The sequence below is a fragment of the Pollachius pollachius genome (assembly GCF_949987615.1).
Source record: "Pollachius pollachius genome assembly, chromosome: 15".
In the NCBI taxonomy this organism is placed as follows: Eukaryota; Metazoa; Chordata; class Actinopteri; order Gadiformes; family Gadidae; genus Pollachius; species Pollachius pollachius.
The window spans coordinates 11,653,711-11,669,756 of record NC_136948.1 but is presented as its reverse complement, the minus strand read 5'-3'; the positions used below and the strand labels follow the sequence as shown (position 1 = coordinate 11,669,756).

Here is a 16,046-nt window from a genome sequence, read left to right as displayed (position 1 = left end):
CGATCTTCGCGAGACTAAGTTGCCCAAACACCAGTGAAGAAAAAGCTCGGTCTACGGTGCGCGCCAATTTACAACAAGCCAGGACGTAAACATTCCCTCCGTCCTTGTCGTGGCTCTATGTCGCCGGTACGACCATCGCTTTCCTAATCATGAATACGAGTGTAAAAGGTATGGAAATATTCGATAGCGTATGTTCCATGCCTCAATCATTCCATAGTCATTGCCTTTATCGGTTTGAACAGACTTTGGACTTATAAGGATAGCTTTCTTACCGTTACGTCTCTTTAATTCAAGCTACGGGACCAATATCAGGAGTTGCAACAGTTTATCTTAGGTTATTTTAGCGTCGCTTAGGGTTTATTATTCGTTCGTTTGTTAGTTGACCTTTCTATCTTTGGTTGTTCCTTGTTTTTCTCTTCGCTGAGACACAATTTGCACGTTACTCATGTAAGGACACAATACTCACCTGTCTGTGTTCATGTTGGGTTCACTCACGTTAACAAACACGCACAGTGGCAGGCTACCCTTAACATTAATTCGTTGATTAATTTGCCTATTAAACCTTATTCCCCAATCTCTTTTCTACAATTCCTTTCACCAGGATCGGGCGATGTGTCACAAATTACTGCCAGGTAACGTTATTGTTTATTATTGTATTATAATATGATATAACAATAAATGATGGCAAAATTAAATCCCTTATACAATTCAATGTTTGTATTATTCCTACTCTAAACACACAGTATAGAGTAAGAATAATATCTATAAATATATATACACACACAAACACATCCCTCTCTAGGTGGTACTTGGTAGTAGTGATGGCAATTTCGGCTCTTTTTAGTGAGCCGGATCTCTTGGAACGGGTCACCAACAAGAGCTGGCTCTTTCGGCTCCCAAACGGCTCTTCATATTACCGCTTAGGTATACCTTTTATAATGGTGCCATGCCGTAATTCCGACGGTCATACAGTCTTAGAATTATTTTTTGAGAGTGTTTTCCTGCTTGGAGGAACATACATAGGATTGAGAGCCTGTAGTGAGAGCCTGTGTGAAACTTCTGAATCCCTTGTCCTCCACAATTGAGAACGGTTGGAAATCACTTGCAATCATTTTAGCCAATTCTTCATCAACTCTGTTTTTTCTTGCTGGGGTCATAGGTTTTGAAATGAATTGGCTTATAGAGCTCTGTGCTGCTGTTGGTCGTATGCTACCTGAAGCATCTTGGAACCTCTTTTGCTTCCTAAAACGTCTCTCTTTGAATTCTGGAGAAGCATCCATTTCAATGGCTATCCTGCGTGCATCTAATGGCTGTGTCCATTGAGACATCTGCTGCTTGTAGTGCCTTGCTTGCAAAGTTGATCTCTGACAATAAGTTATACCAAACCAAGAGGCACACAAGGAACTCCATAGTTAGAATCTCGGCAGACAGGGACTTTGCCTCTGAGACTATTTTGCTGTCTCCTGCCACTTCTTCAAACTTTTCTAGCGCATCTAGAATCCCCCCCAACTGGAAACGTACAGCTTTGACAGAGTCTAGCTTAGCTTCCCACCTGGTGTCACTCAGAGGCTTCAGTGTGATGACAACAAATTCTGTGAGAATATCCCACCTCTTCACAGAAGACGAAAAGATGGTGTACAATCTTTGAAGAGTGCCAAAAAAGGTAAGACACTCCCTGTTGGATGAGGCTGCATCGCATAACAAAAGGTTCAGAGTGTGGCTACAGCAGGGGATAAACAGAGCCTCTGGACATCTCTGTTGTATTAAAGCTTGGACACCCTTGTGTATTCCCCTCATATTAGCACCATTGTCGTAACTTTGCCCCCTACAATTAGCCAACTTCAACCCCAGACTATCCAGCACCCCTGTCAGTGTATCTGTGAGGCCTTTCCCAGTTGTGTCCTTCACAGCAGTGAACCCCACAAAAGATTCAGTAATGTAGACCTTCTTCTTCTCATCTGTATGAACATACCGTATGGTAACTGAGGCCTGCTCTTGCTTTGAAATATTGGTTGTGCAGTCCAATTCCACTGCAAAGTACTTGGAGGCTTTGATCTAGGCACAAATTTTACCTAAAACACTCTGATATTGAATCAAAAAATTCATTTTGAGTGCACCAGCACAGATATCCGGTGGTTTTTCTCGAGGCAGCCTTTCTAAGATGCTCTGCCAGTGTAACATCATACCGTGCTATGAGCTCAAGGATACCCAGAAAATGTCCATTTCTAGGATTTCCTAACTGTGCATATTTCCCCCTCAGTGGCTGGTTTCTTTCTGCAAGGAAGAGTATGCAGTCGATCACTCGAGTCAACACACTTCTCCAATGTGCCTTTTCAGCGGCCATGGCTCTCTGCAATTCGCTATCAATAGTTTTACCTAGGCTTAAGCGGGATGCCAATTCTTTCCACATCAGATAAGCATTTATGTGATAACCACTTGTTTCATGGTGCTTCAGTGTTTTGGAAAGACACTGCCAGTTATAGTACCCCACCACAAGGCGCGTGTCAACAACTTTAGCTTCACCAAAAAGCTTACATGCAAAACAATAGACTCTGTTAGAACTTTTGGAGTACAGTAACCAATCCCGCTCCACTTTCTCTCCATTTGACAGTACACGAAAACAGTATGCTTTGGCAAAACACCTTTTACTTTTATCTGATCTTGGATATGGCCCATCAGGACATTTCTGTGGGCCATCCTCAACCATGTACTGCCTCAATGAGGCCCCCATTTCGTGTGGTGAAGGCCATTCAGATGGATCTTCTGAGTTACTCCTTGCCCCAGCCCTCTCCTCTGCACCTCTCTGTTCCTGTTCCTCTTCATCACCTCTCTGTTCCTCTCCCTCATCTTCACCTCTCTGTTCCTCTCCCTCATCTTCACCTCTCTGTTCCTCTCCCTCATCTTCACCTCTCTATTCAACATACTCCTCAGTGGTGATTGACTCGCCATGTCTGCCTGTACTAATTTTCCCAAAAGGACACAGTGAATAGGTTGGTCAGCAGAAATTAAACAATGGGCATTTAGGTTTTTGTGGCCTCACTAGTTTAATTATTCCTACCTGATGTCATCACTGGTCTCCTCTATAGCAGATGCCATCACCGACCTCATGTCTGTCTCCCTCACCCCTTGCCTGTTTTCTTCTCTACTAAGTCATATTTTCAAACAAGCATTATTTAATAGCTTTGAATAAATTACACATCTTAATTGCTAATGCAATTTTTTAATATAAATCATATTTAGGAATTAATCACTTGGTATCAAGTGGCTGTTCCTACACTTCCACCTAATATTAGACCAACCTGTCGCCTTCCCCAGTCTGTCCTGACTCTTTCTCTCTCTTCTTCTCTGCTTTCTCTCCATCCTCACATGATATGAACTTTGTGTTTAGGAGGTTTCAAAAATACAGCAGTCAAACCACATTAAAAAAAAGAATTTTTAATTTTAATTGATATCCTTAATGGAAACATACTATATGAACATGTTGGACCCAAAACAAAACAAAAAAATTTAAAACTGTGTTTAAAAATTATATTATTTTTAATTATTACACGGCTCTTCTCAATGCCGTGTAACGTTCCGTTACGCCCTGTCGGGGCTTTATTTCCCCACGTTCTATACATTATCCCATACCTATAGGCTGTAGGCTAATGGCCGCCACATTCAAATCATCATACTTTCAATCACGGGAAATAATATTTTTGTCTCAACTTTATAACTCAGTTTTTACTGGGTCTATTTACATAAAACAGCAAAAGCAAAACAAAATAACCACAAACAAGTTCCTTTATTTTTCTTGTCATGATCTGTTATATTCTAGGCTCAATTCTGATCAGTACACAGTTGCAAGACAACAGTAACCTGTCGTTTTACTAGTAGTAGATTTAGCTAACATGGATATTTACAAGCCTCCTCTCGATACACTGACATAACTTACCTACTGTCTTTCAACCACTTGAAAGACAAGTTTGAAGCGTAGACAGGCATGACAAAAACATAAATAAAACATAAGATCTCCCCCAACCAATTACCTTTTTATTAAAGGTATACAATGATAGGGCGTTAAGTACGGTCCTTCACCGTTGCATCTTTACCCATAAAAGGCTACAGTCAGTGTTAAATTACGCTGATTTACCTTTGAGCATTTCCTATTATAGGCTACTGTGTGAAACGCTGTTTAGAATTAATGCTAGGTTCAAGAAAAGAAAGACCCACCGGTGGGGGGAGATCTTATGTTTTATTTATATTTTTGTTATAATACAAACCTGCATGTTGCAGAAAATGTGCAACATCGTCCCCTGGGGTCATACTTTTCGGTGGATCGCAGAATTCGGTGTAACACCGGTAGTCCCTTCATGAGCTCTCATTCCACACCGTACGAGACAGACAGTAGCGTGAAGCTGTCTCTGCATATCAGACATTGCTTCCGCAGGCATTTTCCAAAGCCAGTCCTTACGACAAAATCAGCCAAAATGTCGATAGAAAGGGCTTTAAAGAGATAGTCAAAACACTCGATCCCAGGTACGCGTTAACTATCTTATGTTAAATTCGAGGTAAGTCAAGCGCTTATGCACAGGCCAATATGTTGGCACGCAAATTCCATATGTGCACGGAAGATGTTAAAGTAAGTCTCTTCAGAGCCTACTGTACTCCATTTTACACAGCTGACCTCTGGTGTAAATATAGAACAGCAAAACTGAAGAAGCTACAGGTAGCGTATAATGATGCGTTTAGGATCCTCCTTAAGCTTCCAAGATGGACAAGTGCTAGCCCTTTGTTTGTGACTAGTAATGTCCCCACCTTTCATGCTGTGTTGAGGAATTTTATGTACAAATTTATGTGTCGACTTATAGAGTCAAAAAACAAACTAAGAATTGCACTCAGTGACACTAAACAGAGTGATACAAGGTAGTGCTCTGGGTTGTGGAAACATTGGAATCGATGCTTGTATGTATTTTAATGTGTTGACCTCATATTTGTATTGTCATGTATTTGTATTGTCTTTTAAATGGAACTTTGAGTCCGGAATAGTATTCATTCATTCTATCTTCGTAAAGAAATGGCATTAGTTGTCTTGGTTCCATGTAGATGGATAGTCTATAATATGAAAGATCAACGAAAAGAGGCTTTTACGTGCATATGTCATTCAGCTTGAATATAAAAATTCTGGGAACTAAACTATGTTTTTTTTCTGTTTGTTCGTCTCAAAGTGGTGACAATGATTCCATCAAGGTGTTTGTGCGAGTGAGACCTCTGACCCAAGACACAGGGTTAACCACAGATGGAGATCAGAATCTGTGTTTAACGGTCACTTCACACAACACCATTCGCCTGCACTCAAAGCCAGAACCGAGGACCTTCACTTATGACCATGTCGCTGATATGGACGTATCCCAGGTTAGTGCATTTAAAACACCTCCGTTATATGGACCTTTCAATGGTTTATGTTACCGTGGTACACAGATTGCATTTTGAGATGAACTAACATTTATCATTGGCCAATAGGACTCTGTCTTCGCAGGTGTGGCAAAAAATATTGTGGAATCTTGCATGAATGGATACAATGGCACCATTTTTGCCTAGTAGGTTATCTTTTAATTGTTTCAAATATTTATTATATAATAGGTTTTTCTCATGTTCTTCTAAATGTTCTCGTAATACTCCCCATCATACAAGCTCATTGTGATACTTTCAACAGTGGACAAACGGGTTCTGGAAAAACCTTCACCATGCTTGGTGAGAACTTCTCCTCATTCATAGTAATATCAAAAGTAATTATCTTTTCATGTCGTTATTTATTAGAATAATTTTTCTGTGTATTCAGGCCCGTCCGACTCCGATAACTTCACAGACGAACTGCGAGGGGTTATTCCCCGAAGTTTTGAGTATCTCTTTTCTCTCATCAACAAACAGATGGAAAGGGTAACTATAACGTTTCATAATTGGTTGAATTTCCACAAACTCTAAAATCTCTGATGTATTACTGTGGTGCAGCATTCCACAGTAATGGGCCGGTGGCTACTTTTTCTTTGCATTCCTTATTCATTATTCTTTGTGTCCGTTCTGTTCTTGGAAGTCCAAGAGCTTCCTCTGCAAGTGTTCCTTCATCGAGATCTACAACGAGCAGATCTACGACCTGCTGGACAGCGCCTCCGCCACCCTGTTCCTGAGAGAGAACATCAAGAAGGGCGTGTTTGTCGAGGGGGCCGTGGAGAAGTTTGTCACCTCGGCCTCGGAGGCTTACCAAGTAGGAATTCTGAAACGCAGGATTCAGGGTTTCCAGAAAGCTCCAAAGATATCCCCGCTCTGAGTAGCCGGTCCTCTGTTGCCCTCCGTCCTAGGTGCTGTCCATGGGCTGGCGTAACCGCCGTGTGGCCTCCACGTCCATGAACCGCGAGTCCTCCAGGTCCCACGCAGTCTTCACCATGGCCCTGGAGTCCAAAGAGACCGTCAACAAGTTGGTGAACATCCGCACGTCTCAGCTCAATCTGGTCGACCTGGCCGGCTCCGAGAGGCAGAAAGACACGCACACGGAAGGCAATAGACTCAAGGTGACGTACGCCGGCGTCGTTGTGTTGTTATCGGACCTGGGGTTCAGGACTGGGGGTACTAACGCCCGTCTCTCTGCTTGTCGTCCTCCAGGAGGCCAGCAGTATCAACCTCTCCCTCATGTGTCTGGGCCAGGTCATCATGTCGCTGGTGGACGTGGCCAATGGCAAGAACAGGCACATCTGCTACAGGGATTCCAAACTCACCTTCCTGCTCAGGGTGAGGAGTCTACCAAGTCAGGCTTTCTTTGCCTCCTGGAGAGTTTATTTGAAAATATGAGGTTAAATTGTTGTCATTGTCAAATGCAAATTCTAAACTTCGAGGGTGAAACTTATAAAAATACTAAGAAAATATCTTCGAGCTGCCCTTTTCGCTTAAAACCAATGTGTTGTCAACACTGTTGTCGTCCTTATATGTCATCCACTGTTGTCATCCCATTATCTTCTGTTTCAGGACTCTCTGGGAGGGAATGCCAAGACGTACATCATAGCCAACGTGCATCCAGGATCAAAATGTTTTGGGGAGACGCTGTCAACCTTGCAGTTTGCCCAGAGAGCAAAGTTAATTAAAAATAAGGTGGCTCATCAACCAAGCATTAAGATTATTGTTACCTTTGCTTTCCTTCCTGATACATTTGTGCCTGTGAAGATTTCTACCTATTCGTTTTGAATATTTACTGTCAGAGATTGTAGGAAGTGGAATGCTTCGCTCTGTGTTGACATTTTGAAAAGGACTTAAAAGCATAAAGGAGCGTTATTGAAACATCTGTTTCTGCTCTGATCCCCCAGGCCATGATCAACGAGGACTCCCAGGGCAACGTGAGGCAACTGCAAGCCGAGGTGAAGAAGCTCAAAGAGCTCCTCGCCGCTCAGACCTCCATGGGGCTTAGTGGCAGGGACCTGGCTCCTGGGGGGCCCCGGCTGTCCATCAGTAAGAGGGGCCTTTGAGCTTTACGCTCTGTGTTACCGGTCATAATATCATATCCTCAATACTCAAGTGAACTTGGTTATTTATAGCTTGTTTATTCATAATTGAATCCCCACTGTACATTTAGATTAAAATGCCGTCAAATCAGATGCACCATTTCAAGTAAGATGTTGCGTATAACCAAACTATTGCGAAGGTTATCTTATTCTATGTTAGAATGAGGAAATCCATTTACTCTCCTTTCAGGTCCATCAAATGAACACCCTGAGGTCTCCTACAAGGGCAAATTCCTTCAAGCCATTGGTCTGTGGAAGAAGCGGGAAGATGAGAAAACGGTATTGGAAATCTTTTTCTGTTAATCAATACATTTATCATTAACACATGGATCTGAGGATGCTGAAGGAAAAGGTTTTCTTGCGCTCTCAGCTCCTGCTCCAGAAGGTGGCACAGTTGGAGGAGGCCAGGGCCCAGAAGGAGAAGTTCATCCACTCTAGCCGCATGATCATCAAGTTTCGGGAGGACCACATCTCTCGCTTGGAGAAGAAGTTGAAGGGGGATCAGGTCCCGCTCTTGGACAAAGAGAGCGAGGTGTTGGTGGACCAACTGAAGGCAGAAATCACCGTCCTTAAAGATCAGGTGAGATTGAAACGCTGTGGCCTCATGGAGGTCCTGGAGCTAATCCGAAACCACAGATAACCATTCAACATCCTTTCCAATCCAATTTGTCCATCCAGATGGAGCATCACCCAAAGATAAGCCAGTACGCGGCGGAGAACTACAGTCTGAGGCAGGAGAACCGCTACCTCCGCTCCCTGGAGTCCGTCGCCAAGGCAGAGGAGGCTGCAGGCCAGGCTGCTGTGGAGCTGGAGGAAGCCTTCCGGCTGGCCCTAGAGGCCTCCGGGCCCACAGAAGGTAAACAACCACCGTACAAATAGAGTTCTTCCAATACCGAAACCAGTATTGGAAATTCCTCCATTGTTGCCTGAAATGCATTATTGGGTATCGGAGAGAACATGCGCTGATCCGATACCATCACATTAGTATATCATTTACTACACAGTCAAAGAACATCACAAACACTATGGTGTTAGGCTGCGTTCAAACACGTCATCTCCGACATACGTGCGTTGGAGCCAAGTCGGAAAAACATGGATGCTCAGGCTTTCTGGAAGAATGCAAATGTAGTATTATATTTATAGATTATAAATGTAGTTCTGAAAGAAATAATTTAAAAAGAACCCTTCAACAAGAACTAGTGCTGTTAGTAGTTACAATGCTACATGATGTATCATATATACTACGCACAGGAATCGGAATCGTTATCGGGAAGGAAAAATGGTATCGGACCATCTCTCGTACAAACCTAGAGCAAAACATGACCCTCTCACATGAGAGTCATAAGCCAAGCACGCCGTTTTTTTCTTTGCTACAGCTCAGCCTGCCTTCTCGACGCCGGCGGCAGCTAAAAGCGTCTCTGCGGTCTCTGTGGAACGACTGAAGGCCCAGCTGCTCCAGAAGCAGTCGGAGCTCTCCACCACCTCGCAGGCCTTCGAGGAGTACAAGGAGCTCACCAAGTGAGTGACGCCCGGGCCTCCGCGGGGCCATTGCATCCCGGGTCAACGTACACCCGTTGGGTGTTGAAGATGAGGGTGTCACGTATTCAAAAGTGGGGGTGTAACTAGGACTGGGACAAACTATCGAGAGGCAGATATATTGTCGCCCTTCTTCGTGCAATATGAGAATCTAAACGCTGGCGAGAAATATCGATCTGAATACATTATTATTATTTTTCTTAATTTTTGGGGAAAGAATGGTTGTGCCCCAAATAGCTTCCATAATATTAATATTTTAATTAATTCCCAGTGTCACTACTTCCTTGCTCTTCCAGGTGGCGCTAAACACACAAACGAGGAACTGAAAAACTCAGTTTGGCTCTTTACCTTTTCATGGTAATTTTGTATTAATAGGTTGTCATAAATAGGGATGTATGGTGGTAGGATTGTCTAACAATATATTGATTATTGCAGAATAGCTGTATTGCGATATTATCGGTATCTTAGGCCATGTATCACGTATCGTATCGTGAGGTACCCTTAGATTCCCAACCGTAGCTGTGTTTAAAGTGGTCCCTGCAGAACTTTAAACCTTTTTTGGATGACCCTGGTTTCCAGGAAGCAGATTGTGGAGCTGGAGTCTGAGAAGCGGTACCTCGACAAGTCCATAAAGCATTTGGAAAACATTCTGGAAGCCACACACACTTGCAAGAAACAGGAGGTCCTGGAACTCAACAGGATCCATGTTGAAACCATCAAGGTAACCTCCAACATTCAGTCCAATTTTCTCCTGCCTTAGGCTGTAAACATTTCATCGCAATAGGCCATATTGTTGGAAAAGGTTTCATTTCATTAGCCGTCCTCAAGGAACGTGGATTTCCTCTGTTGGCTCTAGTGCTCTTCAAGATTTGTAGCATGCATGGGAGGTCAGGTTACATTAGAACTGGAATCAGTTCCCCCCACACACACTACTCACGTTTGGCTGCATGTTTCTTTTAACTATCGTATTCCGTGGTATTTTGTAACAAATGTGTCTATTCCGAGGTCGTTATTGGTGCGTACTTTCAGACCCCTGACTACGTCTTTCCAAACACCCCCACTCTCTGCAGAACCTCACCACCCCAACCAAGGCCTACAACCTGCGATCCAGAAACGACCACCTGTCCAGCCCAGAGCACCTGAACGGAGACAAGATGAACGACATCCGCGACGAGCAGCCTCCCCCGGAGATGACGGAGCTGGCGTGCGAGGCCCTGACGGAGGAGCTGCAGCAAGTGCAGGTGAAGCAGTCCGACCCGACCTCATCCCTACTGTCAAGCAGTACCACGTGTCCCTTCTGTCCAGCGGTACCGTGCCTCCCGATGTGCTGTGGTGTTCACTGTACTGATGATGTAACGCCGCTCCCCCTGCTGGCAGGAACAAGCTGATCGGGTTCAGACCCAGCTGGCCGAGGAGGAGATGAAGAGCACTAAACTGCTGCAGCAGATCGCTAAGCTTGACGAGCAGGTGGCCTTAATGGGACAAGAGTTGGGGCGCAAGGACCAGGTGGGACTTTCAGCCATGATAACGTAGTCCAACAAAAAAGAAAAGTGAATTGCATTGGGGCACACAGGGAGAATCCACAGTCCGGTTGATTAACTTGTTCACCCAACCTCATGTGATCTTGTTGTGGTGTTCTTGTTCAGCTCCTCTCTGAGGAGCGAGCAAGTAGGAGCGTGGAGCAGCTGACTCTGCAGGAGAGCCTCACCGGCCTGCAGCAGACCCTCAAGGCTGAGCAGCGCGCCGGCGAGGGTGAGAGACCTCCGCTGCTGTGTGATGATGAAGTTCTAGCAGTTTACTGATGCTTTGTAACCAGAGGGACTCCTGTGGGGAGGTAAAATTAATCGCAGAAAGTTATATGCCGTCTGACTGCCCGTCTGACTCTCTGTACCCCTGTCTGTTTGCCTGTTTGTCTGTACGTCCACATGGCCAGTTCTGCGGAGTGAGATCCAGGACCTGCGTGTGGTTCTGCAGTCGTCGGATAAGGAGCTTGCCGCTGTGAAGAGCGAGCTGAGGGACGGCCAGGGAGGGCATCAGAGGGAGATGAGCCAGCTCTCCAGCAACCTGATCAGGGCCCAGCTCCAGCTGGACAAAGTCCAGTAAGAAGATTACATCTATGGCCCCTTTACAATGCATATTAAGCCCTATATTTGTTAATGTTCACCTGGGTTGTTTGTTCTATACCATCACAAAATATCAATTGTGCTTTGATATGGGATGTCTAAATCACTTACTCTAATTATTTACATAAACAATAGGACAGCGCTAATAGATGATATATCTATATAGATATAGATGAATATATTGATATATATTCTAATACTGTGCATATACCACCTCGCACCGGGTTAAACAAGGGGGTTAATGCCAGGCCTAACAAATGTTAATTGCATATATTGTCATTACTATGTGAAAGCACCTTAGTTTATGACGATAACGCCGTTCTACCATTGACCCCGGTCGCACCTGGCATTAACATGCGTCCTGGCCGGTCACAGGTGCACAGCTCTGAGTACAGGCAGACACACTGAGGCAAACCTACAACTACAGGAAAAATATGGATGTACTATTTTTGGAAGATGTGTACCTTACATGAATTGATAATTCTCTAGTGCTCAGAGCTTTCAGAGCTTTCGACTCGGCATGTGTCAACACCAGGTGTGAACAGAGCCATAGTCTCATGGATTAAAACCTCCCTAACGCCTTGATTATATCACTCTCTCTCCCAGACTGGAGTGGGAGCAGCTCCTGCTGCAGCACCGGAGTCTCCAGGACTCCTTCGACCATCTGCAGGCAGAGTCTAAGTTTGAGGCGGACCAGGCCGGACAGCAGCTGCAGGAGAGCCAGCAGGAGGCCGCCTCCCTCCGGGACCGCATCACGGTGGGTGACCACGCAGGCCACAGCCCGCCCAATGTGGATCTCTGGTTGGATACGCTGGAGGCTGATGTGTTCTCTCTGCTTGGGTCCTTCCTACCATTCCAATGTTTCTCAGGAGATGGATAACAGTCTGCAGATAGAGAGGGCCCACACCAACACGCTGTCGACCCAGCTGTGGGAGAGCACGTCAAAGTAGGGTTTGAGACGGACGCCTGGGCATTGGGCTAGAGGAGGATTTTAAAGCCGGTGTTTTCATACTTTTCGTTGTATGACGATTCTGTGTTTTTTCTTATCTGAAGGGAGCTGATGGAGACCGTGGAGCAGAACACCCAGCTACGACAAGAGGTGTCTGACCTCACGACTCAACAGCAACAACAGGTCAGAGAACCGTTCATGCTTTGTCCGGGTTGCTTTGATGACAGTGCATGTTTTGCACAGGGGTTTTATGAATGGATTTTTTAATTAATGGTTATTTCCTTTTTTCCAAGGTTTCTAATCTGGAAAACCTTGAGCAAAACCTAGCGTCAGCTAAGGAAACCGCAAGCGTCTTGGAGCAGAAGATCGAACAGGACAAAGTAGGCGCCTGTGCATAAGTCGTTCACCGTGTCTGTTGTCGTTCCTGTGATCAGCCTCAGGTTAGCTGAGGTGCGGCCTCTCGCTCCCCCTCTAACCTCTCTGGTGCCGTTGTGCAGGGTGTGGTGCTGGAGCTCATCAACCAGACCAGGGAGCTCCGCAGTGAGCTGAGTGGGAAGGAGGAGAACCTGGCCCAGCTGTCTGGGGACATCAAGGACCTCACCGTATGCTTCCTACTGCCATCCTCCACAACACCAAGTTATTCATTATTATACTATATGGGATTTATATAGCGACTTTACATAATCCCAAGGCACTTAACAAGTGATAAAGAGAAATATAAATAGATGGATGGATGGATGGATGGATGGATGGATGGATATATTTATTATATACTATATTTAATTATTTTTCTTAGTTTCTAATATATCAATGTGTCATGCTGCGTGTGTACGGCCAGGCCAAGTGTAATGCAGTCACCAGTGAACGGGACGAGGTCCGAGAGCAGAACTCCAGGATGCAAACGAAGCTTCAGGAACTGAAGGAGGACGTGGGGAAGAAGGCGGCCTCCAGCCGGATTGAGGTGAAACGTTTCAGCAAGCCCGACTCTAGGCTCTAAAAATATCAGAGTGGGAACAGCGGACATTCAAAGAATCCTGAAATATTGCTGCAAGTTTAAGAACTTGAGGGAGGTGGGAAAGTCAATGTATCGATGAAAAGGTAAATGCAACCGAGTGCAAAGAAAACGTATTCAGCTAATCGATTTGACCAAATGACGTGCAGAAATGATGCGCGCATGAGAAAAGATCAAGCGTCCGCTCGTATGCACACAGGGCCGTAACCAGAACTCTTCCACAGGCTCGTATCTGTAAAGTTATCAGTTTAAAACGCCATTTCCATTGTCCAATACAATCAGATGAAAACGAACCGAGAGCCTCTATTGTTATCGTCATCATTCTGTCATACCCCTTCCGTCGTCAGTCACTCCCAACAAAGTATGCTTTCTAAAATGAACACCCTGTGGTGCTGCCCCCAGGTGGAGCTGTTGCAGGATGAAGTTCTCTACGCCACGGAGGAGGTAGAACGGCTCACCAAGGTGTTGGATGAGCAGAACGGAGTCGTGCAAAGCTTTCAGGAGCAAACCACCCAGAAGGACTCCACCATCCAGAGCCTGCAGCAACAAGTATGTTATCAGATCTTCATCACAGACAGATGGCTTGTTTTGTCAAATAAAGTGTTGTTTAGTTCAAGCACCTTTTATTCAAACCAGGTGAAGAAACAGGAGGAGGCCTCTGAGAAAGAGACGTCAAAATGTGGCTCCAATCTCATTCTGGGCGGTGCGTTCACACCAAAGTCTTTAGCCAAGGTAAATTACTCTTCCTTTGGTTAAAAGCTAACATTTTCTTGGCTCAAAAGTCAAAAGAAATTCTAAAGCTTATGGTGCTTTTCTTTCACCATGTCTCGTTTTTAAGACGCCTCGCACGCCCAGGAGCGCCAACAAGGACCTGAGCCAGATTCTGGAGCTGGAAAGCCGCCGCACCTCCATAATGAGCATGAAGCTCCTCCTCGCGGAGCAGAACTCTGAGCGGGCCGACAAGAATGCAGAGATCCAGAGGCTCAAGGTCCGTTCACCCCCTGCACACCGCCCGCCACACGAGTCCCCCTGCACACCGCCATCAGTGTGTGACTGAGTGCATGAACGGGTGAATGTTAGGCAATAATGTAAAGTGGTTTGAGTGGCCGCTGGTTAGAAAAGAGCTGTATAAATGCAGTCTGTTTGCCATTTAACAATGTTGCATTAATGCATGCATTTCTTCTCTAGCTGTATTTTTTTTTTTACCTGTATTTAACCTTTTATTCGACGAGAGAAAAACAAGTGAGATACACATAGCATCGGCATTAAAAACAACGTTTCAGCTGGAAAACAATCAACATTAAATTTGTAATCGCAGAACAACAGGGAAGAAATAGGAACTCATGGACAGGTCAACGAGGCAGCAGCTTGTTCCTTCATAATCTATTTGAGTACATGAATTGACACCAGTTCACCACTTCATGTGCCGAGTGCTAAATGTCCCGGGTGTCGGGGGCAAAGATGCCTTTTTTTCCTTCCCCTGGATGCACTTTGTGTACGGGCAGACGGACACGGTCCTGGGAAGTTCAGTGATTGAATTCCAGTCTCGAGTCTGGATCTTCCTCCTGCTTCCCCTCCCATAGACCCAGCTGAACGAGATCCAGTCTCTGCTGGACCTGTTCTACAAAAAGCAGGAGCACTCCGAGCAGAATGGGAACGACACGGGGTCAGTCGTCGTGCTGTATGTGATTTTCCATTGAGCATACATCAGGTGGTCATGAAGATCAACGGAAGAAACGTTTGATTCTTGTGTTTTGTTCTGCAGTGAGCTACTGAATGAAGCCATCAAACAGACCATGCTCAGAGAGCTGCAGGAGGAGAGGGCTGAGAAGGTACGTCTGCCGGTTCAATTGAGCAGCTCTTTGCTTGTTATGCCGTCAGTCCTTACTCATGGTTTGTTGCCATGTATCATCCACAGAGCAACGCAACACAGAAGCTCTGTGAAGCCCAGAAAAGGTAAACACAAGTCTGGTTCTGAGGAGTCTTGTTAAACACAAATGTCAGCAAGTGTTGGATGAACCAGTCTTTCCCAGCGTGTGTTCTCATTGATGGGGTCCGTTGATGTTGGTTAGACTGCAGGCCCAGGAGTCCATGCTGGCCCAGTCTCAGACCTGTGTGCAGGAGCTCACCAGTGAACTGAGGAACCGCTGTCTGGAGCTGAGAGAGCTGAGCCTGAGAGAGCAGGAACAAGAGAAGCTCCTCAATGTAAGAACACGGTTGGTTTGGTGTTGTATATCAAGACCGGGCTTGGGGGATTTCAGTTTCCTAACTCTGTGTCCCACAGGAGGTGGAGGTTCTCCGCAAACAAGTGGACCACTTGTCAGAAGAGAACGGCAAACTAGTTGGCCACAAGAACCACAAGCAGAGGATAGAGTATCTGGTGAAGCTGAAAAAGGAGAACTCCAAACTTCAAGAGGTGAGGACTATTTGCCATTTGTTGTTTTCTTTGTTTTTGACTGTTAACGATGGCACTCCGATCAATTAAAAAATGCCTAAATCTTTTTCCCTTAGGATAACGAACTCCTCCGCTCTCAAATAGTCTTATTACGGGATGGAGTGTGAAGCTCTCCGGTGGAAACGGTCTGGAATCGTGCACATTTGACATTTGACCTCACACGCCTATTACCTTAAACTATTCAAATGGTGTCTTCATAGCTCTAGTACTCTCTCAAATGCCTGAACTGTAGTAGTTCTTTTGTTGGTGCCTTTTTTTAATTCTGTTACTAATTAACTGTACAGCGTTTTATTGTAACTGTGAAAGTTCCTGGACTGGAGTCCATGAATTTGGTTACCAGTTGGAATTTCAAGGTTATTTGCTATATTTTTTATTTCTTTAAACAATGCTGTTTTTAATAAATTCCTTATTGAATTATTGACGGTTTCTTTTAATTTAAAAC

General features: G+C 44.9%; 1 protein-coding gene across 2 annotated transcripts; it reads left to right on the top strand.

The window, feature by feature from the left end:
- Positions 1-61: 61 nt before the first annotated feature.
- kif15 (kinesin family member 15) lies at positions 62-15,968 on the top strand. Of its 2 annotated transcripts, none has more exons than XM_079751966.1 (35): positions 62-168; positions 602-632; positions 5,208-5,394; positions 5,503-5,579; positions 5,696-5,733; positions 5,822-5,919; positions 6,074-6,244; positions 6,339-6,548; positions 6,640-6,765; positions 7,000-7,122; positions 7,335-7,476; positions 7,720-7,808; positions 7,900-8,109; positions 8,208-8,385; positions 8,906-9,047; positions 9,645-9,786; positions 10,136-10,306; positions 10,443-10,571; positions 10,712-10,817; positions 10,999-11,164; positions 11,795-11,945; positions 12,058-12,134; positions 12,242-12,320; positions 12,431-12,517; positions 12,635-12,739; positions 12,976-13,098; positions 13,552-13,698; positions 13,786-13,881; positions 13,988-14,137; positions 14,733-14,815; positions 14,915-14,981; positions 15,068-15,105; positions 15,222-15,354; positions 15,434-15,565; positions 15,661-15,968. In XM_079751966.1, the coding sequence occupies exons 1-35, from the start codon at positions 150-152 to the stop codon at positions 15,709-15,711; spliced, it is 4,074 nt and encodes a 1,357-aa protein (XP_079608092.1). In that variant the 5' UTR covers positions 62-149; the 3' UTR covers positions 15,712-15,968. The 2 variants fall into 2 exon arrangements, with proteins under 2 accessions (XP_079608092.1, XP_079608091.1); XM_079751965.1 differs by having other exon boundaries at positions 14,733-14,830.
- Positions 15,969-16,046: the final 78 nt, after the last annotated feature.

What these genes read in the sequence shown, in the direction of transcription:
- kif15 (XM_079751965.1), top strand. An exon ending in CTCCAGCTGGACAAAGTCCA is followed by an intron (nt 11,165 to 11,794) that starts GTAAGAAGATTA and finishes TCTCTCTCCCAG; the next exon opens with ACTGGAGTGGGAGCAGCTCC. An exon ending in AGAAGATCGAACAGGACAAA is followed by an intron (nt 12,518 to 12,634) that starts GTAGGCGCCTGT and finishes GCCGTTGTGCAG; the next exon opens with GGTGTGGTGCTGGAGCTCAT.